The 24,948-nt window shown below is 37.8% G+C and overlaps 1 protein-coding gene across 1 annotated transcript in view; it reads right to left on the bottom strand.

Annotated features, from left to right (window-relative positions):
- The window catches only part of Epha6 (EPH receptor A6), a 951,985-nt gene that overhangs the window by 171,655 nt on the left and 755,382 nt on the right, over positions 1 to 24,948 (bottom strand). The window contains 1 exon segment of the mRNA XM_028879452.2: positions 6,069 to 6,194. Within this exon segment, the coding sequence (XP_028735285.1) occupies positions 6,069 to 6,194 (126 nt within the window).

Raw genomic sequence — 24,948 nt, 5'->3', positions numbered from 1 at the left:
CAAATCCTTCAAAAGACTTGAGCTCGCCTTTAAATAGAAACAAAATAAATGGCATAATCTAGAATAATAAACAAGATCTCTAGGTGTTGCGTATGTTTTTAGTGAGACTTTAAATAGCTATGTAAGATTTATAGTTTTTAAGATTCAAACTTATTCAAATGATAATAAGATAAAAAGAAGCTTTTATGTTAATAAGAAGGCTTAGCCAAGGTCAAAGGCTAACACTTTTTAAAGATTGTGAATAGACACACATAAATGGATGAGAGATTATTTAAAGACTCTTTTAAGATTTTTCATGTCTTTCTGGCAGACAAGAAAAAGCTCAGAGTATGTTCAAGAGTTTGCTATCAAATGCACTATGCAGACGCTTTCCTCCCTTGTTACTGTACCGTCAAGTCTATAGAAAGGCGGCCGTGCTCATTTCTAACCCTGAGCAGAACTTTGAAAGCAGAACATCTAGATGAGCAGGACACTCCGTGCGGTGCTTCCTTTCTGAGTTTCAGGCTGTTCAGCTACCCCCTGAAACTTACAGAATGTGAGCCCATCTTCTTGGGGAAGAGAGTCTATAGCCTTCTTTTAAGGGTTGGGTGTGGGGATGGAGACTAAAGAACCACCATGCTTTCAGGTGTTCTGTTAAAAAGATGAGTCTTATTTTCCACCCCCACTGCCCCAAAGTAACAAACAAAAAACAAAGCACAGCTGTGAGGAATCTGAATCCGTGCCTGTGCCTCTGTATCATGTGACTTGTCCAGAGGTTTCTTTCATCTCATAAACTGCTTTCAAGTTTCTGAAGCCTAATGTTTGCAGGGTTTAATAACATCTTCAATTTAATGTATGCTCCTATTCTGACTTTTTAAAGTTCCAAATGATATTTTGAATTTGCCTTCTTTAATTTTAAATCATTTCCCTACTTTTGGAGTACTTTTCCTTATTGAAGTCTAAGAACCAAAGTGTATGCCTGCTCTTTTAAGCCCACTGAGTTTGAACAATAAGCAAACCTACTAAATATAACCTGGATCTTGATCTGGCTTTTGATTGATTGTAAAATACATTCTAAATGGGTGTTTAAAAATAACTCTCAAACCTAGCACTACCAATGTTGCAAATATTTGACCCAGAACTACCAATGTTGCAAGCATTTTAAAGGGGGGCATTTCCTTTAAAGCATTAGCACTTCAGTCACAGATGTTGACTTCCTTATGCCTTGGCTGGCTGGGTATATTGTCTTTCTGTCTGTGACCCTGTCCCTCAATGATCTCTCGCCAGAGACAGCAGTAATCATGGTTGCCTGCCTGGATCTGCCTGAGTCTGCAACTTTGTTTCCCTTCTTAAATACCATTCTTTTGGCTTTTTTCTAAAGCTGGCAGCTGTAAAAATTTTAGAGAAGGAGAATCCTTTAAAAAGAGTGACAAACACCTCTTGAGTAGGGACTGAAGTGTGTGGAGGGTTGAAGTCATACAGACAGCCTACAGAGGAGGGGGTATATTTTTACTACAGTGCATTTGAATGGCTTATTTGGAACTTCCCATACTTTTCATCTTTTACAGTTCCCTTCAGCTTTTGATCTAAGTGGGCATAGGGACACACTCACCCATAATTCATCCTGGGTAAATGGCAATATTTGCAACTGCAAAATATACAGCAGATACACACCTCGATGGAATAATAGGAGTTTTTCATCTTGAAGATCTTCTACTTATAAAGTGTATCCTGTAAGGAGTATTTATACTAAATACAATGATATTTTATTAAAATAAGGCAATTTTTGAATGTTCTTTGGAAAACTAATTCATTAATTATCACCATTGGGATAACTATTTCTAATAGATGTTGGTTTGATATATGTAACAGGGTTTGAAACGTTTCAGGCCAAAGTCATTGCCCACCCCCTTTAGCATGCCTGAAAATATGAAGAAATCAAATGGTTTAATTTGATTTTTCTGAACTGTTGTTTGATCACATTTAAAATTTAATGTATACATTTCCACTGTTGATTTCCCATGGTACACCGAGTTTGAACAAATGTTAAATTTCCTTAACATACCATTTACTCCATTCAAACCTGCCACCTAGTCACCATCATTCATGTTGTTTACTTTCTGCATCCTCTGTACAGGCCCAGAGCTAAGATCATCATCATCACCAGGCACGAGACTTCCTGCACCTTCAAACTTACCTAGTCTAATTTTAACACCTAAACTGTATATTTCCATTTTTTGGGCTGAATAATAATAATAATAATAATAATAATAATAATAATAATACAAACAAAAATTTCCCAAACTCCATATCAGATGGTATTTCACATGAAGCAGAGAAAGGAAGACCATGATATTTGTTAAATAGGCTGTGGAGAAATTGTAATATTTATTCAGGACTGAGAATCCCTTGTTGTGAAAATGGCGCAGCTGGAATGTTAGTGACTTACACAAAGCTTGGTTGTGAACCCATTTGCTATTGTGACTAGCCAAGGGTCAGGAAAGCAGACATAGAAAGGTTTGGATCTTTGAATTTAAGAATGATTAAAATCTCTTTCTATGAAAATAGACAAGTGATATTAAATACTACTAGTTATATACCTAGAAGCTGCACATCTGGTTTTGGAATCACTGTGTGTTCACATTTACACTGTTTTCCAGTTCCAGGTGAGCAGAGGAAGAGTCTAAGCAGATTGGCCATTTCCTTGACTCTCACACAATGAAGAGACACTCGAAGGGAAATGAGAAGGGAAAAAGAAGAAGGGTCATTCTCATGGTACAGACAGACAAACGGAGGTGCTGTGGAGTGGCATCTGCTTCTAAGATTAACCACAGAGGAAACACTGGGGAGATTTTCAATGCTCATTTTGTTTTCTGAACTTACACATTTAAAAGTCTCACTTGCTCCCATGTTATTGAGCATTAGCCAATATATCCTACTGTTTTTCTCTACTCTAGACTCAGAAAAATAACTCTTTAGACTGACCTTTCTAGAAATAAGAAATTCACAAATGATTGACGGTTGTTGCATAAATACTGACAAGCTTGTCTATTTTCTGGGTCTCATGATCTAGTGATTGTCCTAAGATTGAAGTTATGTGTTAGAAGTAAATGCCATGTAGAAAAACTGTTACTTAATAGCAGAATGTGACGCAAAATAGAGGACAGAATATAGCTGCATATCTCATTTAAGTTTGACTGACAGGAACCAAATTAGCAAAAGCCCTAGAACAGGTTTGCTAATTCTTCAATGACACAGGAAATGTCTTGAGAGAATGCCAAGTTCTGTGGCATATAATCAATTAGTAGATGCCCAGAAGGCTTTATTCTTCAACTGATTCTGGGCATATCCTGGTAGCTATGGGAAAGGAACATGCTTCCTATCCTTGGTTTGATATCCTAACCAAGAAAGAGCATTCCTGCGGATATTATGTGGAAGGGGAATACTTCAGGATATTAAATGTATGAAACAATAAAAACTTCATGTGATGACTGCATAATTCTTCGTAACTCAAGATTATGAAGGAAATTAGCTTGAGTTGGGTGAGAGAAATTACAAATCACCTTTGAAAATGTGGCAGTCTTAGCTGTAAGGTAAGGAAATGTACAGGGATCATTTATGAGAGGGTTATGAGTCAGGAAAAACGAGCAGAGTTAATTTCAGTTTGAAGGAACAGGAACAAGTTGAGATCTATAAATGTTTCATGCAGCAATTTTGTTTCACCTGATTTGTATGTAAGTCATGAAAACGGAACAGAGTTTTTTCTCCTATGAAGGCTGGAGGCAAATTGGCTTCAAGCCTAGAAGAATAGAGTGCTGGGGCTCTCTCTCAGATCCTTCTTTGGAAGGGAGTTTGTGTTTGTGTTGTAGAAAGATCATCTTCCTTCTGTCATACCCAGTGGCTAAATGACAAGGGCTATTTCAAGGTTTTGCTAGTAATGCTGAATAATTCAAAGCACTGTTAAACTTCATAATGTCATTTCTGACAGATACATCTAAATTCACCAGATTTCCACTAACATTAAGGATTAAACCACTAAACTACTAATTGTGTTTATCTACTCCATTCTCCCCAGTGAGATATCAATTACATAAACTAAAGCTGCGTTTTAAAAATTGTAGTGTGAATCAATTTTCCTGAGAGAAACCACACTTATACCAAACATTTTACAGAGCTGATTGACTCATTATAACTTTAGAGAAGTTGGATGTTGCAAGTCCAAACCAAGTATCTTGAGTTATCTTAGCCAATGACTCTTTATTGTCTACACTGTGTATGACCTAGTATTCTTGAACCTAGATAAATCCTCTGGGATATAAAACAGACCCTTACCTTCTACCAACCTAAAAGTTAAGCACACTATCAAATTAACATGTGAGGTTAATGGGCATTTCCCACTTTGCTATAACTGCTACTCCAACGCTTCCACTGACAGTATTTAAAAACTATCTCAATTTATGACTTTGTTTTGTTACTATGAAGCTTCACGAGGGGCTGGAGAAGTTGGCTTAGAGGTTAAAAACACTTGCTGTTCTTGCAGAGGACCCGGGTTCAGTTCTCAGCATCCACATGGCACTCCCAACCCTCTGTAATTCCAGTTCCAGAAGACCTGACTCTCTCTTTGGCCTCTGAACAGCCAACACTCATGGCGCGAGCACACACACACACACACACACACACACACACACACACACACACACACCACTCATACACATAAAATGAATCTTAAAAGAAACTTTAATCAGTGACCTTGTTGGAATGTGGGATTTGAGCAACCTAAATATGCAGCCCTGGGCTAAAGTCACTCATAGTTCTTTCCGTATTAAACTACTTCTCATTGTGTTTGAGGTGAGGGCTGTGATTTTTCTACATTGCCAGTCATTAGTTCTGAGAGCTTAGTTGATGAAGTTTTTTTTCCTTTATCTTTGACAATAACAATAAAAATTCCCCATGTCATTCTCACCATTCTGTTTCTCTGTACACAAAAGGGGTAGAGCATCATCAGAATTAAAATTACTAAGTCTTTTAACTTACATCATTTTAGTTTCTACTTTTATCAATAGTACTGTGAGCCATCAAGTTTCTAGGCATAGTACCACATGGCAACAATAAGAAAAATGATATATAAGCATATGTACTGCTAGTTGATTTTATATATTATTAAGATTATATATTAATAGTCTTAATATATATTAAGATTAATTAAAAGGCAAGAGGAAAATATCAGAATAATTGCAAGAATAGTTGGCATTACGCTAAGAAAAGCAAACAGATGTACATCTTGGGATTTTTTTAAAAATTAGAATTTCCAGCCCTGCCCAATGTTCCATTACCTTGATGGGTGGGTCAGTGCTCTTGGATACACTTACAGCATTAGCATAATTTATACCATTACTATTATTTATAATAAATATACAATAATTTTTATTTAAAAAGTCAAGAGTCAACATTCATGTAAAGTGCAAGGTAAATCTGCATCGTTTAGGTTTAGTGGAAGATGACAGGCAATGCTAGACTTCACTGAGTGACAGGAAAAAAGGATTTGTGATTAGTGATGCCATGAATAACTCATGAAAAATTTCACTAAATTCTAAAATTGAAGTTTAGAATGTGAGATATGCTATATCTTATTTCATAATTTTGGTCAGATTACTATTTTTAGAGAGGACTGAATTTCAATGTTCTATCTTAAATTTTTCTTGGTTTCTGGCTTTTCTTCAAATCATTTTCCTTTAGTGAAATGGAACTTTAATTAACCCTCTATAGATTTGTCTAATTATTCTTTATGTCAACATACTTAGTTTTCAATTTTCTTTTGTGGTCCACTCCAAGTGGCAAGGTCACTCTAGTCCTTGCTTATGTAAACTCTATACTAAGTAGGCATTTAGGGTGCAAATCATTTTACCCCATATTGATTCTATTTTACCAGTACTAGATATCACAGAGATGCTTCCTGCATTGCAAAGAGTCACTTGCATTTCTTCTCAATGTCTTTTAGAAGCATTCATTTTTGAATTGTTTCTCTACCAGCTGTGAGAAGAATTCTATCACTTTCTATGGTGATGGAGAAGTGTACCTGGGATACCTACCAGCAGGAATCCTGGGGGGAAGAGATCCTCCTGCTGTCACTGGATGTGGCGCCTGGATGCTGTTTAAAAAACCAGCCCTCAGGAAGCTGGGGCAGAAGGCTTCCACTCCAATCGCTGGGAAGGATCCTTGGAAGAAATAAAAATTGATGTTAATCAAAGGCTTATTCATGGAAAAGTTAGTGACCATTTACATGCAATTAAACTCATAATCAACAATGACCTCACAAGTAATAAACCTCACAAGAAAGTTATAAAATTAAATCATTGAGATAGAGTTTTTCTCATAAATTTATAAGATAATTCTATTATTTTTTGAAGAAAGCTCTACTTAGCTAGTTATAATTAAGGATTTAGAACCAACAGAATGTTATAATAAAATCTCTCTCTCTCTCTCTCCCTCTGACACAGGGTATTCCTATGCAACCTTGGCTGGCCTGGAACTTTAAGCAGATCAGGTTGGCTTCAAATTCATAGAAACCTGCTTGCCTCTGTCTCTCCAGTACCGGAATTATAAGTTATGCAATATTACACTCAGTTCAAAATTTGTAAACCTGCATTTAGTTCCAAGTATCAGGCCATGGAATGATGAGATAGATGGACATGCATGCATTTCACTTATATCATTTGCATTATCCATACCCATATGAATGATAAATATGCAGAAAATTGTCCCAATAGGATCTGAAACCCATGCTGCACCAAAAAGAATAGTTCTTTGTTCTGGAAGTATCAATACCAGTGCTAAGTGAGCACAGAATTTTATATTTATAACATGTTTTTAATATATACATGCATATATATATATATATATATATATATATATAAATCACAATAAATATACACACAGTAACATGTGTGAGAAATTATCGATCAAATCCCAAAATGAATCACAGTACTCTGTGGATATTAGTGTAGCTAGAGTTTTCCTGCCTGGCCCACAGTCAGGACAAATCTCTCTCACCTGCCAGTCCCACAGCTGCTCAGACCCAACCAAGTAAACACAGAGGCTTATATTGCTTACAAACTGTATGGCCGTGGCAGGATTCTTGCTAACTGTTCTTATAGCTTAAATTAACCCATTTCTATAAATCTATACCTTGCCATGTGGCTCATGGCTTACTGGCATCTTCACATGTGGCTTGTCATGGTGGCGGCTGGCAGTGTCTCTTTTTGTCTTCCTGTTCTTTCTTTTCTCCTCTCTGTTAGTCCCGCCTCTACTTCCTGCCTAGCCACTGGCCAATCAGTGTTTTACTTATTGACCAATCAGAGCAACAATTTGCCATACAGAACATCCCACAGCATATTAGAGTAGAAAAGAACTTCCATCAAAGACCTATGTTTTTCATACTAACAAACTGAGGATTAGTGATGTGAAGTGATGTCACAGAACTGACAGAGTACAAGAATAAACTTCATTGTGGAATGAAAATGAACAATGAACCAATTCTTCTTTGAGAGAATGCTATCTTTTGTATATGAATTGGAAAAATAGCATTCTAAAGTAGAAACATTAAATATTAGTGTCTCAGCGACTAGAAGATAATACAATCACTCTGAAGAGAGTTTAACATACACCCAATATTAGTGAATGGACGAATTCAGTGATCCAGATGGCCAATCTAAAGTGAAATTCTAGTTGTTCACAGAAAGGGCATTTCACTGAGGACATGCATTTCATTTAGGCCTCTAGAGAGCCCACTAGGGTAAGGAACTATATATGCTGTGTCCTAGGGTGAGATTCATCCCATGCTGAGGTTTAGCAAGTGCCGTATTTGTGAGGAGACTTTCTTCTTTTGTATGGCTTGAGTGTAAGATTTCCTCTATAGGCTTGTGTCCTTAAACACAGGTCACCAGCAAGTTAGTGGTGCTTTAGAAGACTGCAGAACATTTTAAAGACAGAGTCTTGCTTGAGGAAGTGGGTCACTATGAGAGAGCCTAGAGGTTTTGAGGTTTGGCTTCAGTTTCAGTCACCCTGGAGGAACTGTGATTAGCTTATCCCACCCGAGCTGTGCCTTCCCCAACTGTGAGGGACTGTCCCTTCTCAAACTGTAAGCCCAAATAAACTCTTCTTTCCTTGTTTCCTCTCAGATGTTTGGTCACATCAATAAGACAAGTAGTAACTAATATACTATTTTTCAATTAAAAAAAAATCTCTGCCAAAAATAGGTTGAAGTTGGAAATATCTCTGTACCTGGGTCAGAACTAATAGCAGAGCTGGAGTACTTTCAACATTAAGACCTATGTCACAAGTATCCATGGGTAGACCAGAGTATTCTGTCAAAATTTCAAAGAACAGTGAAAAACTTTTTTTTTCTTATGACTTCATGGAGTATTCATCACTGAATCCTAATAGCTCCTGTGTGTAAGGTCTCTCCAGCATGCATTTTCTGTATTGCAGAGCTTCATCATTTTCTGGAAATCACTAGTCACTAATGATGGCATTTCGCTGAATGCCAGGTGGGTATTACCTTATATGTGCACATATCATTCCTACTAAAAGTCACAAAAGAAATGATATTGTTATAATAAAAAAAAGTTAACTGTAAGAAATACAGGTTTTATTATATGCTGTGAAAACTAAAACAGTACAGTTTTAGCTGACAATGGATCTATTAAAACCAAATAATAAGAAAGACTGGTTCAACTATGTTAGATCTCAAGAAAAAGAATAAATTAATCACACAGAATAATGAGTAAAAGGATATAAATGAAATGACCACAAAAGCAACTAAAAACAAAGATATCCAGATCAGTGATTCTGAGTAAGGTAAATATCCTGCACATTTCAAGATGTTGTCTTGTTTTTACTATTTCCTGACAATACCATAAAAACTACCAATTTAGAAAAGATGCTCATTATTTTAACTCCTTGGAAAGAACTAATACAAATAATACTTTATTGTTATGATTACATTTATTACTGTGTGCTGTTGTGACACCTGTCATATCTAATAGCAACTTTCATTTTCTTAAATTTACTGCACCTTTCATGATAGCTTTTTTTTTAATGTTTCTTTACCACAGTTAAGGTCTTTCATTTATTGTAGTGTCTGTTTCTTAAAGGACTGTCACTTTATTTAAAAGCTAATAGAACCCCATAAAAGTGAATATGGATACATATTCAGCTGAAATTGGGCATTATGTGATAAACACACCTTATCATTTCTCTTCATTCATAGGGAATCAAATTTTAGGACTTGCTATAGATTTCATACAAAATGTCCCTCACAGTGCTTGTTTTCAATAGCCTGTTTCCTTGCTTGTGGAATTATTAGGGAACTTTCTAGAAACTTTAGCAGGTGGAGGAATGGAATCCCTTGCAGCAAGTCTTTTGGTGGGGTGGGAGGTGGGTGGTATCTTATCCTTGGACCTTTGCTGTCTCTCTCTGTTTCCTACACACCAAGAGATAAAGAATAGCCACTTTCATATGCTCCAGGAACAGGACATTCTGTCTGAGTACATGGAGCTAGGCTGAAATCTTTCAGCCCAAATAAATCATTCCTGATTTTAATTTATTTTCCCTGGGTGTTTTTCACAGCCACAACAGAAGTAACTAACACAGTTTGATATGAAATGGTTTTTAACAGGTTCAGCCAATTGCTCCAGTTGCTCACGCTCTCGACTTTTAGTTTTTAATTGTGAAACACATTAATAATTTATTTTACATCTAACATTGTAATGTCTAAAATCTATAGCAGGAGAGTTGTCAATTTCTTTGAGTGCTTCGATTTTAGTTACACTCAGTGGAGTAAGCATTTATTAAATATTTATAACATGAATCCTTGCACTTCTGGCTTGTTAGTATCTTGAGTCTTTCGTTAGAACAGTGGTTCTCAGGTTTACTGGCACCTGCACACTCAGGACACCATAAATTGGGATGGGGAAGTCATTATTGGTGCTTAATAGATAGAAGGTTGGGGGGCCTTGCAATATATAATGTACTGCCATCAAAAGGAAAGCCCTATCTCCATATGCCAGTAGTGCCCACTGAAAAATATTATGCCACAGTAAAGTATGATTATTGCAGAAGAGGGAGCAGAAAGACTGTAAGAGTCAGAGAACCAAGATGTCTTTCACCAGAGAATGTCTTCTACATATGACAGGGGAGCTGCACAATGAAATCTCACAAATATAGTCACCTAAATTAGACCTGCATAATGATAACACTGACTGATACGCAACCAGGGATGGGGAGAGCACACAGGATGCCATCCCTAGATGAAAAGCTATAGGCAACTAACTAATGGCTGCTGAAAGAGGGAGATAGTCTCCTCCAGGGGCAAACTTTGTAATAAGTTACCCAACCCTAAGTGATCATCCCTAAACATGTGTCCACGAAAGCATTACTACTAGTTTTATGAGCATGCATGCATATGTATGCATGTGTGTGTGTGTGTGTGTGCATTTGTATGTGTGTGTGTGTGTGTGTGTGTGTGTGTGTGTGTAATTAAGAAGAAAGATCACGGATTTGAGGAGTCGAGGTGCAGAGTGGAGGATTTGGATGGGAAGATAGAGGGGTGAAAATGATGTGATACCATGCTCATGTATGAAATTCTTAAAACAGTATAAAATGTTAGCTGGGTGACTGTGGCATATGCTTTCAGTCCCAGCACTTGGGAGGTAGAGCCAGGTGGATCTCTGTGAGTTCAAGACCAGCCTGGTCTACAAAGCGAGATACAGGACAGGCACCAAAACTACATAGGGAAACCCTGCCTTGAAAAACCAAATATATATATAAAACGTTGCTCTCTACTAGTCTATATAATGAGACAACACCAAAATAAGGAGAAGTTGGCATGGCCTGTATCCTGATATCTGACTTGATAACATAATTGAGAGTTACTTAGGTTTCTATGTCTGAAAGCTAGCTGGTCTGCAAAGTAACTATTTTTAATAATTAAAAGATATTTGACACAAACTCTATGAAATAAAATCCCATTTCTAAATTGATATTGCAGCAATGTCTCTAGAACAACTCTGCATTAAAAATTAGGTGTCACTGGGTATTTGTGTAAAAATAAGACATGATGACAGAGAACTCTGAGCTTCTATTTCTTCATTTTTAAAATGAAAATGATAATGGAGGACACCTTTTAGGGCTCATTTTTAGGATTTAATTATAGCAAATCATCACATATATAAGCCAGTGCTATCATCCCACTATCATAAATATATATATATATATGCCCTGCTTAAGGAAGGAAATAAAAAAATTGATAAAATTCTGTGACTCCTCCCTCCATATACATTCACAAATCCTTAATAAAAAAAAATAAAAATCTTTCTTTAAACACTACATGTCAGTCATTTATATTTGATGCTAAGATATTAAACAATAAGACAACATTCCTTCTAATCCAATCTTTTGTGATGCAGTTCCTTCATAGCATTTTTGTTAAGTGACATTTTTGCAAGTAATCATTATGATCAATGCATAGAAATCTAAAACACTGACTTAGTTAAAGTCAAACAGTCCAGAACTGAGCTTAAGAAATGCGTGCACATGTGCGCGGCATTAAGAAGGGCAGTCTGCTAGTTCCTACCTGGTCTGCCTCTATTGCTGCTTCTGGAACAGTAAGTTTCCTTCTGTAAATGTTTTCAGACCTTAGGGTGGTGAGTGTGCTCCAGAGTTCAGGAAAATGGGCAGAAGGAACATAAGACCAGAAGATCCATATATAGGTATTTTTATATATGCCCATATATTATGAATGTTTATCTTTTAGTAACTAACAAATACAAAAAAAATTAAATATACTCAATACTCCTTGGAAGGTTGCTCAAACATTTTATTGTTAGAGGTGTTTTATAATCAGAGAATTTTGGAGATCGCTTTTGATAATTAGTGAGGTAAAAATGGCAAAGTATGGGTAAGGACAATTTATTACAAAGACTTGAAATATTAGATCAGGGCTTTGTAATGATCATAGAAGACTGCGTTGCTTCTGTATAGGTGTTCTCAGCAGTGCATACTCATTAGGAACCATAATGAAGCACAGGGGTCAACACAGTATGGAGTGTCTGTGCTTTCAGCTCGTGAAATGAACTCATCACCGAGTATGTTACGACAAGGAAGGATTATGTACTCAGATATAAAGAAAAGAGACTACACACACAAATATTAAAAATAAGAATTTTGTAATAACAAATGATTACAAATAAGTAGCATTTTATATGTACCTCTGTGTATTGTTATTATTATATTATATTGTCTAAATAAACTGAATTTAGTCAGACTCTAAATTATTAAAATCTACTTTTATATCCTCCCTTCCCTTCCCTTCCCTTCCCTTCCCTTTCCTCCTCCTCCTCCTCCTCCTTCTTCTTCTCTCTCCCCCCCCCCCAAGGCTGGCCTCCAAATCCCAGAGATCTGCTTGCCTCTGCCTCCAAAGTGCTGGGATTTAAAATCTGCACCACCATATCTGACTCTATATTCTATATTTTAGAATAAACATAACAATATAATGACCACTATAAAGTAATTTGTATCTATGACAAGTAGATAAACACAATCCATGCAGCAGATACTTGTCGCTCAAAGATGTTGGCTGATTGGACATGGCCAAAATTAGTAGAGCTGAGGAGCAAATCTGTGAGTATTAGGAGGGATCCTGTACTTATCTTGATTACTCATGATATAGGAGCTCTGTAGCTGCCTCATAGATGCCACTCCATGGCTGGACTTTGGATTAATGGGCATGCTTCTGTTCTGTAGTTTGAATAACTTCACTATGAAAATAGAACAGTTAAAACAAATGCTATTCCAAGCATTTTCACTGAGGCATGCCCACTTCTGAATGCCAAGGTTCTCTACTCATATTCCTCCCTCCAGCTATACTAGTTCTTTTTTAGTAGATTCCATATACATTCTTTCATTACTTCTGGAGCTCGTTTTTCCTTTCCTATATATCTCTCTTCTTTTTCTCAGTTACAGTAATTTATATAGTACCACACATTCTCTCTTCCTCTAAGAAGAGGAAAGTCATACACCTTCATGTCTGAGAAAATATTTCCCAATTTTCTACAATCAGGAAGGGGACTAACGATTCATAACACTCAAATCACCATTGAGGAAGAACAACCCTAGGAAGAAGAGCCATCTTTATGTACAGTACTTGAATAATTCATCCTTAGTCTACTGAGACCTTTGCTTTGGTACCCTCACTGATGGTATACACAAAGGCTAAGTTGTTCAATCTATATATACATTTCACTAGAGAAAGGTTTATGTTTCCTGCTGGCCCTTGAGGCCACCCAGACTGGTCTTCTGTAACTGTGGTCAGAAGACATATAGAGGATAGTTTCAATAAATGTAAGTTGAGTAAGTAGATATAAGAATGAAGCAATTAAACATGGCATATTCCTCCTTAGGCGAAAAACTTCCTAAGCACTAAAAATCTTGTCTGCTCAATTGCTTTCTCAACCAAATTATTTTCTAGGAAGGGAGATAATTTTTAGGTAGGCTTAAAGTATGGAAAATTTCCCCTTCCCAAGGAAATCCATGTTACTTAGCCACTCTGGGTCTGTGTAATGTAGTATGATTATCCTTTAATACCCAGTTACACATGAGAACATATTATGCTTGTCTTTCTGGATCTGGGTGACCCTAGCTTAGACTCCTAGTAATGGAGGATTTAGAGCCTGAACTGACCATTTCTTGTAACCAGGCAAGGACAAACAATAACTGATCCAACTTGAGGCCTACACCCTGAGAAGGAACCCATGCTTGACTCTGTCTGGATGGCCAGGAATCAGAAGCTGGATGACTCAGAGACCTAAAGTAGAACCAAATACAACTGCCCCCACCCAAAATTAATAAAATGATTCCTAATGATATTCTGCTATACTCATAGATTAGTGCCTAGCCCAACCATCATCATACAGGCTTCCTCCAGCAGCTGATGGGAGCACATACAGAGATCCGCAGCCAAACATTAGTCAGAGTTCAGGGAACCCACAGAAGATGGGGGAAGGATTGTAGGGGCCAGAGGGGTTGAAGACACCAGGAGAACACAGTCTACATAATCAACTGTGCAGGACTCATAGGGGCTCACAGAGACTGAATCGGCAATCACAGAGCCTGCCTGGAACTGACCTAGGTCCTCTCTATATAGGTTATAGATGTTAGCTCAGTGCTTTTGTGGGACTCCTGATAGTGGGAGTTGGGGTGGCTCTGACTCTTTTGTCTGCTCCCAGGACCCTTTTACACCTACTGAGTTGTCTAGTCTAGCCTTGATATGAGAGTTTGTGACTGATTTTATTACATCTTGGTATGTTATGTTTGGTTAATGTCCCTAGGAAATCTGCTCTTTTCTGAAAGGAAACAGAGGTGAAATGGATCTGGGGAAGAGAAGAGGTATGTATAGAGGGAGGGTGGAATCTGGGAGTAGTGAAGAGAGGAGACGCTGTGGTAGTGAGGTATTGTGTGAGAGAAGAATAAATAAAAAAATATATTTCAAAATTATGACCAATGATAAGCGAATTTAACTAGGTTTCTAAAGACAAGGTATTCTAAACTATAAATTGTATTCCATATACATAAAGTAAATAAAGGAATGGAAAAACAAAAAATGTGAAAAATTATGAATGAATGACTCATTCATCTCTTCTTTTGTTCATCTACTGACTCACTTATTTAGCAAATACCTATTAAAGCATAAACTCTGGACTCATTCCTAATTAAAAGGAAATAAGAAAAACATTCTTGTGACACTATTGCTTTTAGGAAATAATTCTAATCTAAGTCAAAGTTACAGTCACAGAATGTGGTCCATTTTCTAAATTCATACACATGGAAATGCTTCTGAAGGTAAGTCTGCATTTTCCTCTGTAATTGTGTACCCAACCTCAATGCAGATTCTTCATAACATTTTAAAGTGAAAAATTAAGGTAATAATGTCTTGCTTTTGACTTTTTTTAATCCTCCAGGTCACAGTAATATAAATTTTAGAGATTTCTCACCTTGTTAATTTTAATGGTTAACTCATAATCCAATATTGGAGCAAAAAGGGCAGAAATATCATTAAATTTCAGTGATTTCTTCATTGACTTTAAAATAAATTTTCATCTTACTTTCAGTTATTTTTAAATGATGTAATGAGGATTGTCACAAATTTTTTAATTATAACACTAATAAGGAGAATGAAGATACTGAGGCTGTTAAGATTCTTCTTGAAAAATATTTTTATGTATAAAATAAATATTTTAAAAGCAAATATTTAAATATCTTAGTTTTTTTAACTAATAAAGCAATAAATTTTGGCCAGAATAACTCACTATATTTCCTTTATACTGAAGGGATCTGTTTACTTAATTTTTGTTCCATTTGTTTCTTTGAATGATTCTTAAGTACTCTCCAAGTGGGGTTTATGTCCAGTGGTCTAATTTATATTTAGTGGGTTAAGCAAAATTAATTACCAGATAAGTTCCCTGAATAAATTTAAAATCTGCTAATAGGTATACTAAACTGAACAGTGGAAGTTGCTATGTCTGAAACCAGGTAGAACTTTGAATTTCATCTTCATTAGCTTTTTTTTTTTTTTGTTAAAAGGGAGTTTTATTTTGTGGGGTAACTTACAAGTGAAGGGTCTGGGAACAGTGTAGCACAGTCTGGCAGTGTTCTCTGCTCGGTCTACCTCCAGCATCCAGGGTCCAGGAACCAAGAGATCCCACGCATCGGGATCTCGGGTCTTCAGTGTTTTCTCTCAGCCCTGCCTTGTAGGCGTGACCATTACCAAAGCCTCAATGAGGGTTGGAACTTCTAGGTCAAAGCTGGAATGGCTACCTACTACACCTAACCTATACCACGGACACTAGAATCCTAATTTCATGAGATAGCTGCAAAAGAAGATTGCAAACTGATAACATCATGTGTAAATTATGAACCTTGAGCCAGTGTGGGGTATAGATACTGGCTGCATGTGCCACACCATCAATTTGGTGAACTAATTTGGCTGACATTGTGATTGCTAGCTAGTATCATCCTATAAATTTGAGAGGAACCTGAAGCTATCCATTGCCCTCGGATGTACTATAGTCCCTTGGAGGTGGCCTCATTTACAATGTATCTATCCAATAAGAAATGCTCACCTAAACCCATCAGAGGAGCCCATTCAGAGTTCTCTCACAGGGCTTCAGTTTCCTCTCTGTAACTGAGCTCACTCTTCATTTGTGCTCAGCCCAGACTCAGAAAGTATCAAGACCTATAGGAGCAGAGCTCAATTTTCCATCTTTGTGTCTCCCTCTTCTGGGTCCTCCTCACTGAAACTCTGGAGGACACAATCTGATTAACCTGTTGCTTGCCCGGGTTACTCTTATGTCTTCATGCCTGTCCATTTGCAACCTGAGAGCACTGTTACAGCTTCCCATGGCAGGACTCTGCCTCTGTCTCTCCTTCAGTGAAAATCCACATCGTCTTCTTTAGCTTATTAATGTTGGGTGATTTGGAGCCAGTAAGAATGAATACATCAGTTTATTGTGAAGTGTATTGGGAGTATTCATGTGTATAGAAAGTATTCAGTAAGTACAGAGTAAATACTTTTTCCACCTTCTCCTCCAACTCCTATGACCTGAAACCCGCAGTTTATTCTCCACATTCCTTTCTGTGAACCCTGTCTATAATGCCTTTCTGGCCTTGGCAGGCATCATTTCCTTTGTTAGAGTGTGCTTCAGCATGTCTGGCAAGGAATCAGTCTACACAAGCCTCTGTGCCTTCTATATAATCTTAAAAACTGCAACAGAGACACAACATCACCATAGATACAGTGTTTATTTTTCAGTTTGTGGTGCCAAGCTCAGATGCCTTTAGGGCCTTGCCAGGTGCAGTAAATAAGTAAATCAGCTGGTGACAAAGGCATTCAGATGAGCTGAGGGTAAAAGCTCTGACTAAAAATGAATCCACATGTTTAAAAATATTTTAAAAATCAAATGGCACACATTTCCAGGATGACTTCGGCTTGTAACTGGTGACTGGAGACTCTGGCTTACACATTTGGCTGCCTTACATTTTTCTGGGTTGTAACCCCTTCATAACACTGGGAAGGGGGTGGAGTGATGACTCAGAGGCTAAGAAAGCATCCTGCTTTTGCCAACGACCCAGGTTTGGTTCTCAGCATACACAACAGGCAGTTCATAACTACCTGTGACTCAGTTTCCAAGGCATCAATGCCCTTAGACCTCTGAGGGTACCTGAACACCTGTGGTGTGTGATGGCATTGTGTTCCCCAAAATATTGTGCACCATAATAAACTTATCTGGGGTCAGAGAACAGAACAACCACTAGATACAGAGGCCAGAAAATGGTGGCATTCACGCCTTTAATCCTAGCATTCCAGAGGTAGAAATCCATCTGGATCTCTGTGAGTTCAAGGCCACATTGGAAACAGCCAGGCATGGTGACACATGCCTTTAATCCCAATAGGTGAGCCTTTAATCCCAGGAAGTGAGGGCAGAAAGCAGAAAGGTATGTAAGGCGTGAAAACCAGGAGGTAGGCTGATTAAGCTTTCAGGCTTTTGAGCAACACAGTTAGTTCAGTTGAGATTCATTCTGGATGAGGACTGAGAGGCTTCCAGTCTGAGGAAACAGAATCAGCTGAGGAATTGGCAAGGTGAGGAAGCTGTGGCTTGTTCTGCTTCTCTGATCTTCCAGCATTCACCCCAACACTTGGCTCCAGGTTTGTTTTTATTAATAAGACCCTTTAGGATTCATGTAACAGTGGTACATATAAGTTCACTTTGGTACACACATATATACACATACACAAAATTAATAAACCTAAAATAATATGAACAGAGAGGAGTAGGTCATACAGGTTCTTTTGTTCTCCACACACCATCCTCAGAGTTTGTTCAATGTAATATTTTCATACTGAATTAAAATCATCTTTGTATAAATAGTCCATAGGAAGTTTCACTATATAGAAACAAAGGCTGACTTTTCTCTCTGTTAGAGCTTTCAGAGCTACGTATACTTTAATAAAAACCATAGCCTCAAAATATGTATAATTATCAGAGTTTGATGAGGCTTATATTTTTCCACTTTAAATGCTCATGAAAAGCTAGTGTTTAGGAACTGGGGAGGGACCTGGGTTCTAAAAGTTTGAGTGTTCTAAAAAGTAATCTGAGAAGTAATGAAAAGATGGATGAATTTGGAAAGCATGTTCCTCTGACTCAGTCCCATGATGCTTGGTCGACATATTCCTACCTAGCTGTTGCTTTCTAGGTTCACAGTTTTAATCTCTATTTTTTTTTTAAGGACAAAGAGGGGGTGCTTCTAAACCTCAGGTGCTGAGGAGTCAGCCAAGGGTTGTTAAACAGAATTTATCAATATGTAAGGGAGCTCGATCTCTTTAGCTTGATAGTCGAAGTGTGCTATGCTTTGATATTTATGAACTGTAGGTCTATCTGCCACTTTATTACCACAAGGCTTACACATTTTGTACACTAGATAGGAGTGCAGGAGGCAGGCTGCATTTGTATTCGTTCCTGTGTAACTTTCAAAGGAGGCTACTGTAGACCAGATGTTATGATGGCTCATCTGTAACCTATTGCTCCATACATGCCATAGTTGCTTCAGTATACAAAGCTTAAAAGAGAATGTGGGTATTTAGATTTTTTCCCCAGATATGATGCTAATGATCATTATCATTAGCCACCAACCAATGTGTTATGCATATCAATCATTTCTTTTTCAAATACACTATTAAATAATTTCTTTACAGTGTTAGGTCTTTCAGGTAAGATGGCACTATGTTGGCATGTGTATGGAAGCAATGTATGACAGGAAATTGGAATTAATCATCACTATGCTGAACAATGATTGACTTAAACAGAGCAGGGAACACAATCATCTTAAAAACAACTGGAACCACCAACAGAGACTAAGACCAATTTGGGCCCTAATAGGACTTTCTGTGACAGGCTGGGACCATTGTGGTAGTGTCTTGGCAGAAGCAAGGGCATGTGCACTTTATCATGTAGACTCTGTCTGCTTGAGGTCAGCCTGTGGAATTTGCCTCCCATTCCTTGCCTATCCCTCTGCAGGGTGCTTATGTTGAGATGGATGTGTAACATGAATCTTAAATGGCCATATTAATTAAAAAAAAAAAACACCTCAGAGTCAGCTATTGGGGTGAATTCTGAAAGACTAGAGAAGCAGAACAAGCCACAGCTAACCCCTATGTTTAATATAGTGGCTGTTCTGTTCTCTGACACCCAGATAAGTTTATTGGGGTGCACAGTATATCCAACACATGGATGCCTGTCTTCACAGTTCTGGTCTCATCCTGGGCCTTTAAACAACTTCATTCCATCTCAGATTCTTGAGGTTGAGTACAAACTCAGGACATCAGAATTGCTTCAATATCCTCCCCTATTTTCTTTGTATCCACTTCTTGTTATTTGTAGGCATTGGATACTCCTTCTATATATATGAGTGCCCCACCCTGACTTGGCAGTCTAGATATGACATTAAAACACCCCCTCTTCAAAGAAGGTTTCAGTTTTTTTTCCATTGGCATCTGCGTGAAGCTCCAGGTGCCCTCTGGGAAAACTGCAGATTCTGAAGCTAGAGGCATCTGGTGTCACACCTTTACTATGCCATAGTTTGCATGTGATATCATACAAGCCACCTACACTCCTTCGAGCCTCACTTTTTCTTTTAACAATATGTAGGAAATACTATATTATGAAGACAATTATTCCATATAGTGTTTGTGGCACAGAGTAGTTACAAAGGACCCTATTACTACCATTTTCAATGTTTTTCTTATTTTCACTTACAAGTAATACATTTTTTTTTCATTGTAGTGGAGCTATTTCTTGTTCATGATACATCTTACTGTAAATTATTTGCAGAAGATTCTCATTTTTATATTTTCAACAGGACTTGGCACGCTATAAGGCATGAAACATCGGACTATGTAGGCAATTGTCAAAATGGGACGAACAAGACTTGCCTGTGTTCTCTGTGGCACTGTTACTGGTGATTTGATATCGATTTTTAAAGGTCAAATAACAAATTCATGCAAGTGGTTGGCCAAGTTAGTTAGAATACCATTAGAGTCACACAAAAAAATGTGACATGAAGCCACACTCCTGAGCTCATGTGTTGTTCTTTCATTCCCAGACAGAAAAGGGGACAGGGAGCCACACTTTCAGCTGATGAGAGGTTTTCACATACCCACTGCCTGCACTTTCTTCTGCTTTGCATCTGTGCCCTCTCTTGTTTAGGTGTGTAAGAGGAAGGGGGAAGGTTTTGACTGGGAAGCATTTAGAAGATACTAATGGGTGGGTATGCACAGTAGTAGAGATTCTAGTCTGTGAGGAGAGAGACTGAATGGGCTTCCAATCTCCGGGGGGGCTCACTCTAGATGGAAGCCTGAAGTCGCACCCCTTGTGTGTGTTTGGCAGACAGGAAACAATGGTGTGTCGTGCTCTGTTTCATCTAAGATCGTAATGTGAAATGGTCTTGAAAAGCATTGGATATTGCATACTTTAATGCACTTTAAAAGTTTTTATTGTAGCTATCCATTTTAAAGCTTGATACCATTGAGGACTATATTAATGTAACTTTCCGATTCAATCTGAGCTAACACTTACTCCTGATGGGAAGTGAGGAAGTGGAAACAGACTCAGAGAAGCCTGAGTCTTAGTATTCTTAGCCATGTTTGTTGGGCATGCTGAAATAATGTCTCCACTCGCCATCTTTGCTCTTTCCTGCTGTGCCACTCTGCTTACCACCGGGCAATCCTTGAAAGCCTATTAGCCTGACTTCAAAATGAGGCTCCAACTGCATCCTGTTTGGAGAGACTCCTGCTAGAGAGATTCAAGGACCTTGTGTAGAGAAAAGTGAGGGAAGGCTAGCAGGTGTTGCTCAGCAGGGAAAATGTACTTGTCGATCCACTCTTCAAAGCTAATTTCAACACACTTTCTGACAATATCATTAGATTCTGGGTTCACTTATCAATCATGCTTTGTATCACTGTTCAAATGCTGGCGTGGACTTGAATTTGGATAGTTTGCTGAAATGTTCTGCTAGAAGTTGCCAGTGGTTCTGGTATCTTGGATACAGTGACAGTGTGATAGAAACAGCTCTGATATATTTGTGGACAGGAAAACACTGGAAGCAGTCTGCCTGCATTTTATTTCTGCAGGGACTCTGGGCACCCAACTACTTTCTAACCTTCATTTAACAACCTGTGGCATCAGAACAGCTTCATGCTCTGGATGCTCGTTTTTAAGAACAGAACCCATCAATGTCTGAAATGTTAATAGCCGAGAGTATAACAGGATGTAGTTAAAAGTAAGTGAACAGTTATATTTACAAGTGAAAAAAATACTGTTTTCTACATATTCCTTTCAACTTCATTGTTATTTAAATAGGCTCATTTTATGACTATTATTATACTGAAGGTTTAAAAAAGATGCTTGTTTACTGAAAAGTTTAAGGAATGAAATCATCTTATTATCTTATGGTGGATTTATCAGCATTTTTTTTTTTTTACAGTTTTGAGTGTAAAGAATCATGATGCATTCTTTTTCTATTTGATTATAAAACAGCAAAATAATCAGCTTTCTCCTTTCTCTGTGGACTTGTACACGTGCTCTCAAACAAAATAGTTCAGTGTTATTGTCTGGGTCTATGGGTAAGTACTGTGCCATACAAATAACCCCAAAGCATCAATAAGGTTGGGCCAGTGCAGAAGTGGGGAAAAGAAACTACTCCCTGGAAGGAAGCTGTTCACCCATGTGAGGCGAATTTAGTGTGCTCGATGAGATAATTTACTAAATGGTACTCTAGTGCCCCAGAAGACTTCATTCACCTCAGCTGAATGAGCAGCTGGATCAAACTCAATTATGGAGACTTACCATTCATACTCAAAGGCATATAGACCTCAAATTGAACATTCCTTAATTGGGTGCCTATAACTCCAGGATAACCTGGGTACAGGACTGAACTGGTAAAAAGGAGTGCAGCCTAATTAGAGAGACTTAGATCAGCACGTCTTTGAAAGTCATCTCCACAACACTGAACATCAATGACTAAGGAGAGAAGCCACCGAAAGGAAGAGGAAAAACAAAGGGACAATATTGCTCAAGTGTAATCACAAACTCTGAGTCTGGAGAGATTCCCAGAGAGTATGTATTTAAGTAGAAATTGAACTATAATCTAGAACACTGAGCTTATAGAGAGTGCTATCATCAAGGATAAATACCAATGGCTAGGAAAAAAGAAATGATGAAGAATAGAGAGATATTAGGTTAATGAGCCACACCAGTCAATAAGAAAACCTTTCATAAGAGCCTCTGTGTGTGTGTGTGTATGTGCATGTGTGCATATGTTCAAAACTTTCAATATAGGCACGAAGCTTTTTTTTTTAAATTAAGAAAATTTCCATTCATCCTACATATCAGTCACAGATTCCCCTGTCCTCCCTCCTCCCCCCACAACCCCCTCCCCAATCCACACCCTCTCCCTGCACCAAGGCTGAGCAAAGTGTCTCACCATAGGCACTCGGTTCCAAAAAGCCGGCTCATGCACTAAGGACAGGTCCCACTGCCTGGAGACCCCCCAAACAGTTCAAGCTAAACAACTGTCTCACTTATTCAGAGGGCCTAGTCCAGTACCATGGGGCTCCTCAGTTCATGTATTTCCACTAGTTAGGCTAGTTGTCTCTGTACTTTTTCCAATCGTGGTCTCAATATCTCTTGAAGCTTGTTCTTTTTAAACATAATAAGAACAACAACCCAAACTTAGTCTTTTTAATTTTTTTGCTTTTGAGAAAGGATCTCACTATGTCACTTTGGCTAGCATGAAATTCCCTGTGTACCTGCTTCCCTCTCCCAGAGATCAGCCTGCCTCTGCCTCCTGAGTGCCTCACTGCTGCCCATTAAATGCAGTAAACTGTTTAATTTTTTTCTTCAAAGGGAGCAGTCGCAATGCATCCTTGAAAACCCAGGGAAGTCTAGCACCTCTCACTACAGACTTCACAGAGCCAGAGATGGAAGGCATTTCAGAATTGCTCACTAGATTTTACAAAATCTCTATTGTAACCTGACTTGTTGTTTGCCAGAATAAAACCAGTCTTTATTTTCCATTTTCCCTGTGTATTCAGATGAGGCCACGTGATGAAGCTGTTTGGAATGGCTCTATGCTTCACACTGCAGGCAGCTGCTCAGGAAGCAGAACAAACCTGTGTCTTTGGGGACTATAGACAAATTTCCAAGCAAAGCCATCCCACACTCTCTGGTGTTCCCATATGGAAGCTGCTTAAGTATGAGAGACATGATCTTTATACTGTAAAGTCATGGCTATTTGCATTTTTCTGTCATTCACATTGATCCTACCCTGAAGCTTATAGTCCGTTTTGTCCTCTATTAAGATTCTTAGTCTTTTCATTAACTGTCAATACCCTATAATGACTTTTGCTCACACTTAGAATTTGGAAGAAATTTAGAATTTGGAACAGATTTCACGCTCATCAGTTAGGCAGTTCTATTTTGATCATGTTTTTCCCTCTTCAGACCACTCCAAGATCCTCCACACTTTACTCCTCACCCAACTTCATTTTCTCCTTTTTTTCTCTCTCTTCCTTTCCCTCTCTCACCTTGTTCCCCTCTCTTGAAAAAAAAAAAAGACTAACAACAAAAACAAAAAGAAAACCAATAAGACAAAAAAATATCAAAATGAAACAAAAAGAAGCCCCCAACAACAAATGGAGCCCATTTTCGGAGCTCTGTCCTGTAGATAGGAATAAACACAGAGACCAACAAGTGGAAAACAGGCAGAGAGTCAGAGACTTTGGAACATTCAGTCCTTAATGGGGTGTCTTCATCAAACCCCTCCTCTCAAGGATCAGGAATCTATGTGGAAGAGGAGACAGAGAGATTGTCTGATCCAGAGGCGATGGATAGCTCCAAGGAACCAGTGTCTTCCACACTGGAGGTTCAAACCACACAAAATTGCCTTTTTTTTTTTTCCAATAAAGAATCCATATGCAACAAAATTGAGAGTGATATTTAGAAGTAACTACTTAACTGACTTTTATTTAAAAAAAACATTTGCAATTTTTGTATCTCGGTTATTATAACTAAATAACTGGAGGCATGATTCTGTTCTTTACTGGTCATGTGAGGCTGTGTCTTGTTACCTCAGTTCAGAACTGTGTCTTGATGGACTAGGCTCACAAAGAGCCACCAATTCTGAGGAGACTAAAAAGAACGTACAAATCAGGAGCAAAGTTCTTCTCAGTTTTATGGTAGAACTTTTTAATTTATATGCCTCAGATCAAAGCTGAGCTTAGTGTATGCAGTTTAGCTGATCAATGAATGCAAAAGAAAGAAAGAAAAAGAAAAATACCTCAAAAACAAGAGCATGTATTCTCTTCTCTTAGCAAGGAAAATTCATGTTTAGTTGCAAATAAATTTATGGTAGGAAGCATCTTTAACTGTATTTTGTTTATTTGAGTCTTTCTCAAAATTTCTTTTATTTTCAATTTTATTTCTCCAGTCAAAGAAAAACAGCAAAAACAACCATGACAGAAATCTCCAGAGATGGGATTCTATCCCAGCTTGTTCTTTCCCTCAAAGTCAGTGAAGACCCATATTATGCCATCTTATTCATGACTTTATTGGTACTTGGGACTGATGAATGGTTACATAGATTTTTATCATTTCTGCCAATATCTAATACAAACATTTTTACTTTTGGGAATGATGAATTCTGATTACTAAAAGCAAAAATCTCATCTCACTGTCTAATCTTAATGTCACAATTTTACATATAAATGGGATTTTATTTCCTTTTGTCTCCCCTCCCCCAACTAAGCATATAATTTAAAGATTATATGCTTTGAACTTAGAAAAAGAAGTGCCCTGACTAAAT

This window comes from Peromyscus leucopus, chromosome 12, assembly GCF_004664715.2.
Source record: "Peromyscus leucopus breed LL Stock chromosome 12, UCI_PerLeu_2.1, whole genome shotgun sequence".
Lineage (NCBI taxonomy): Eukaryota > Metazoa > Chordata > Mammalia > Rodentia > Cricetidae > Peromyscus > Peromyscus leucopus.
Note: the sequence above shows the minus strand (reverse complement) of the source record. Positions and strands in the feature narration are given on the sequence as shown.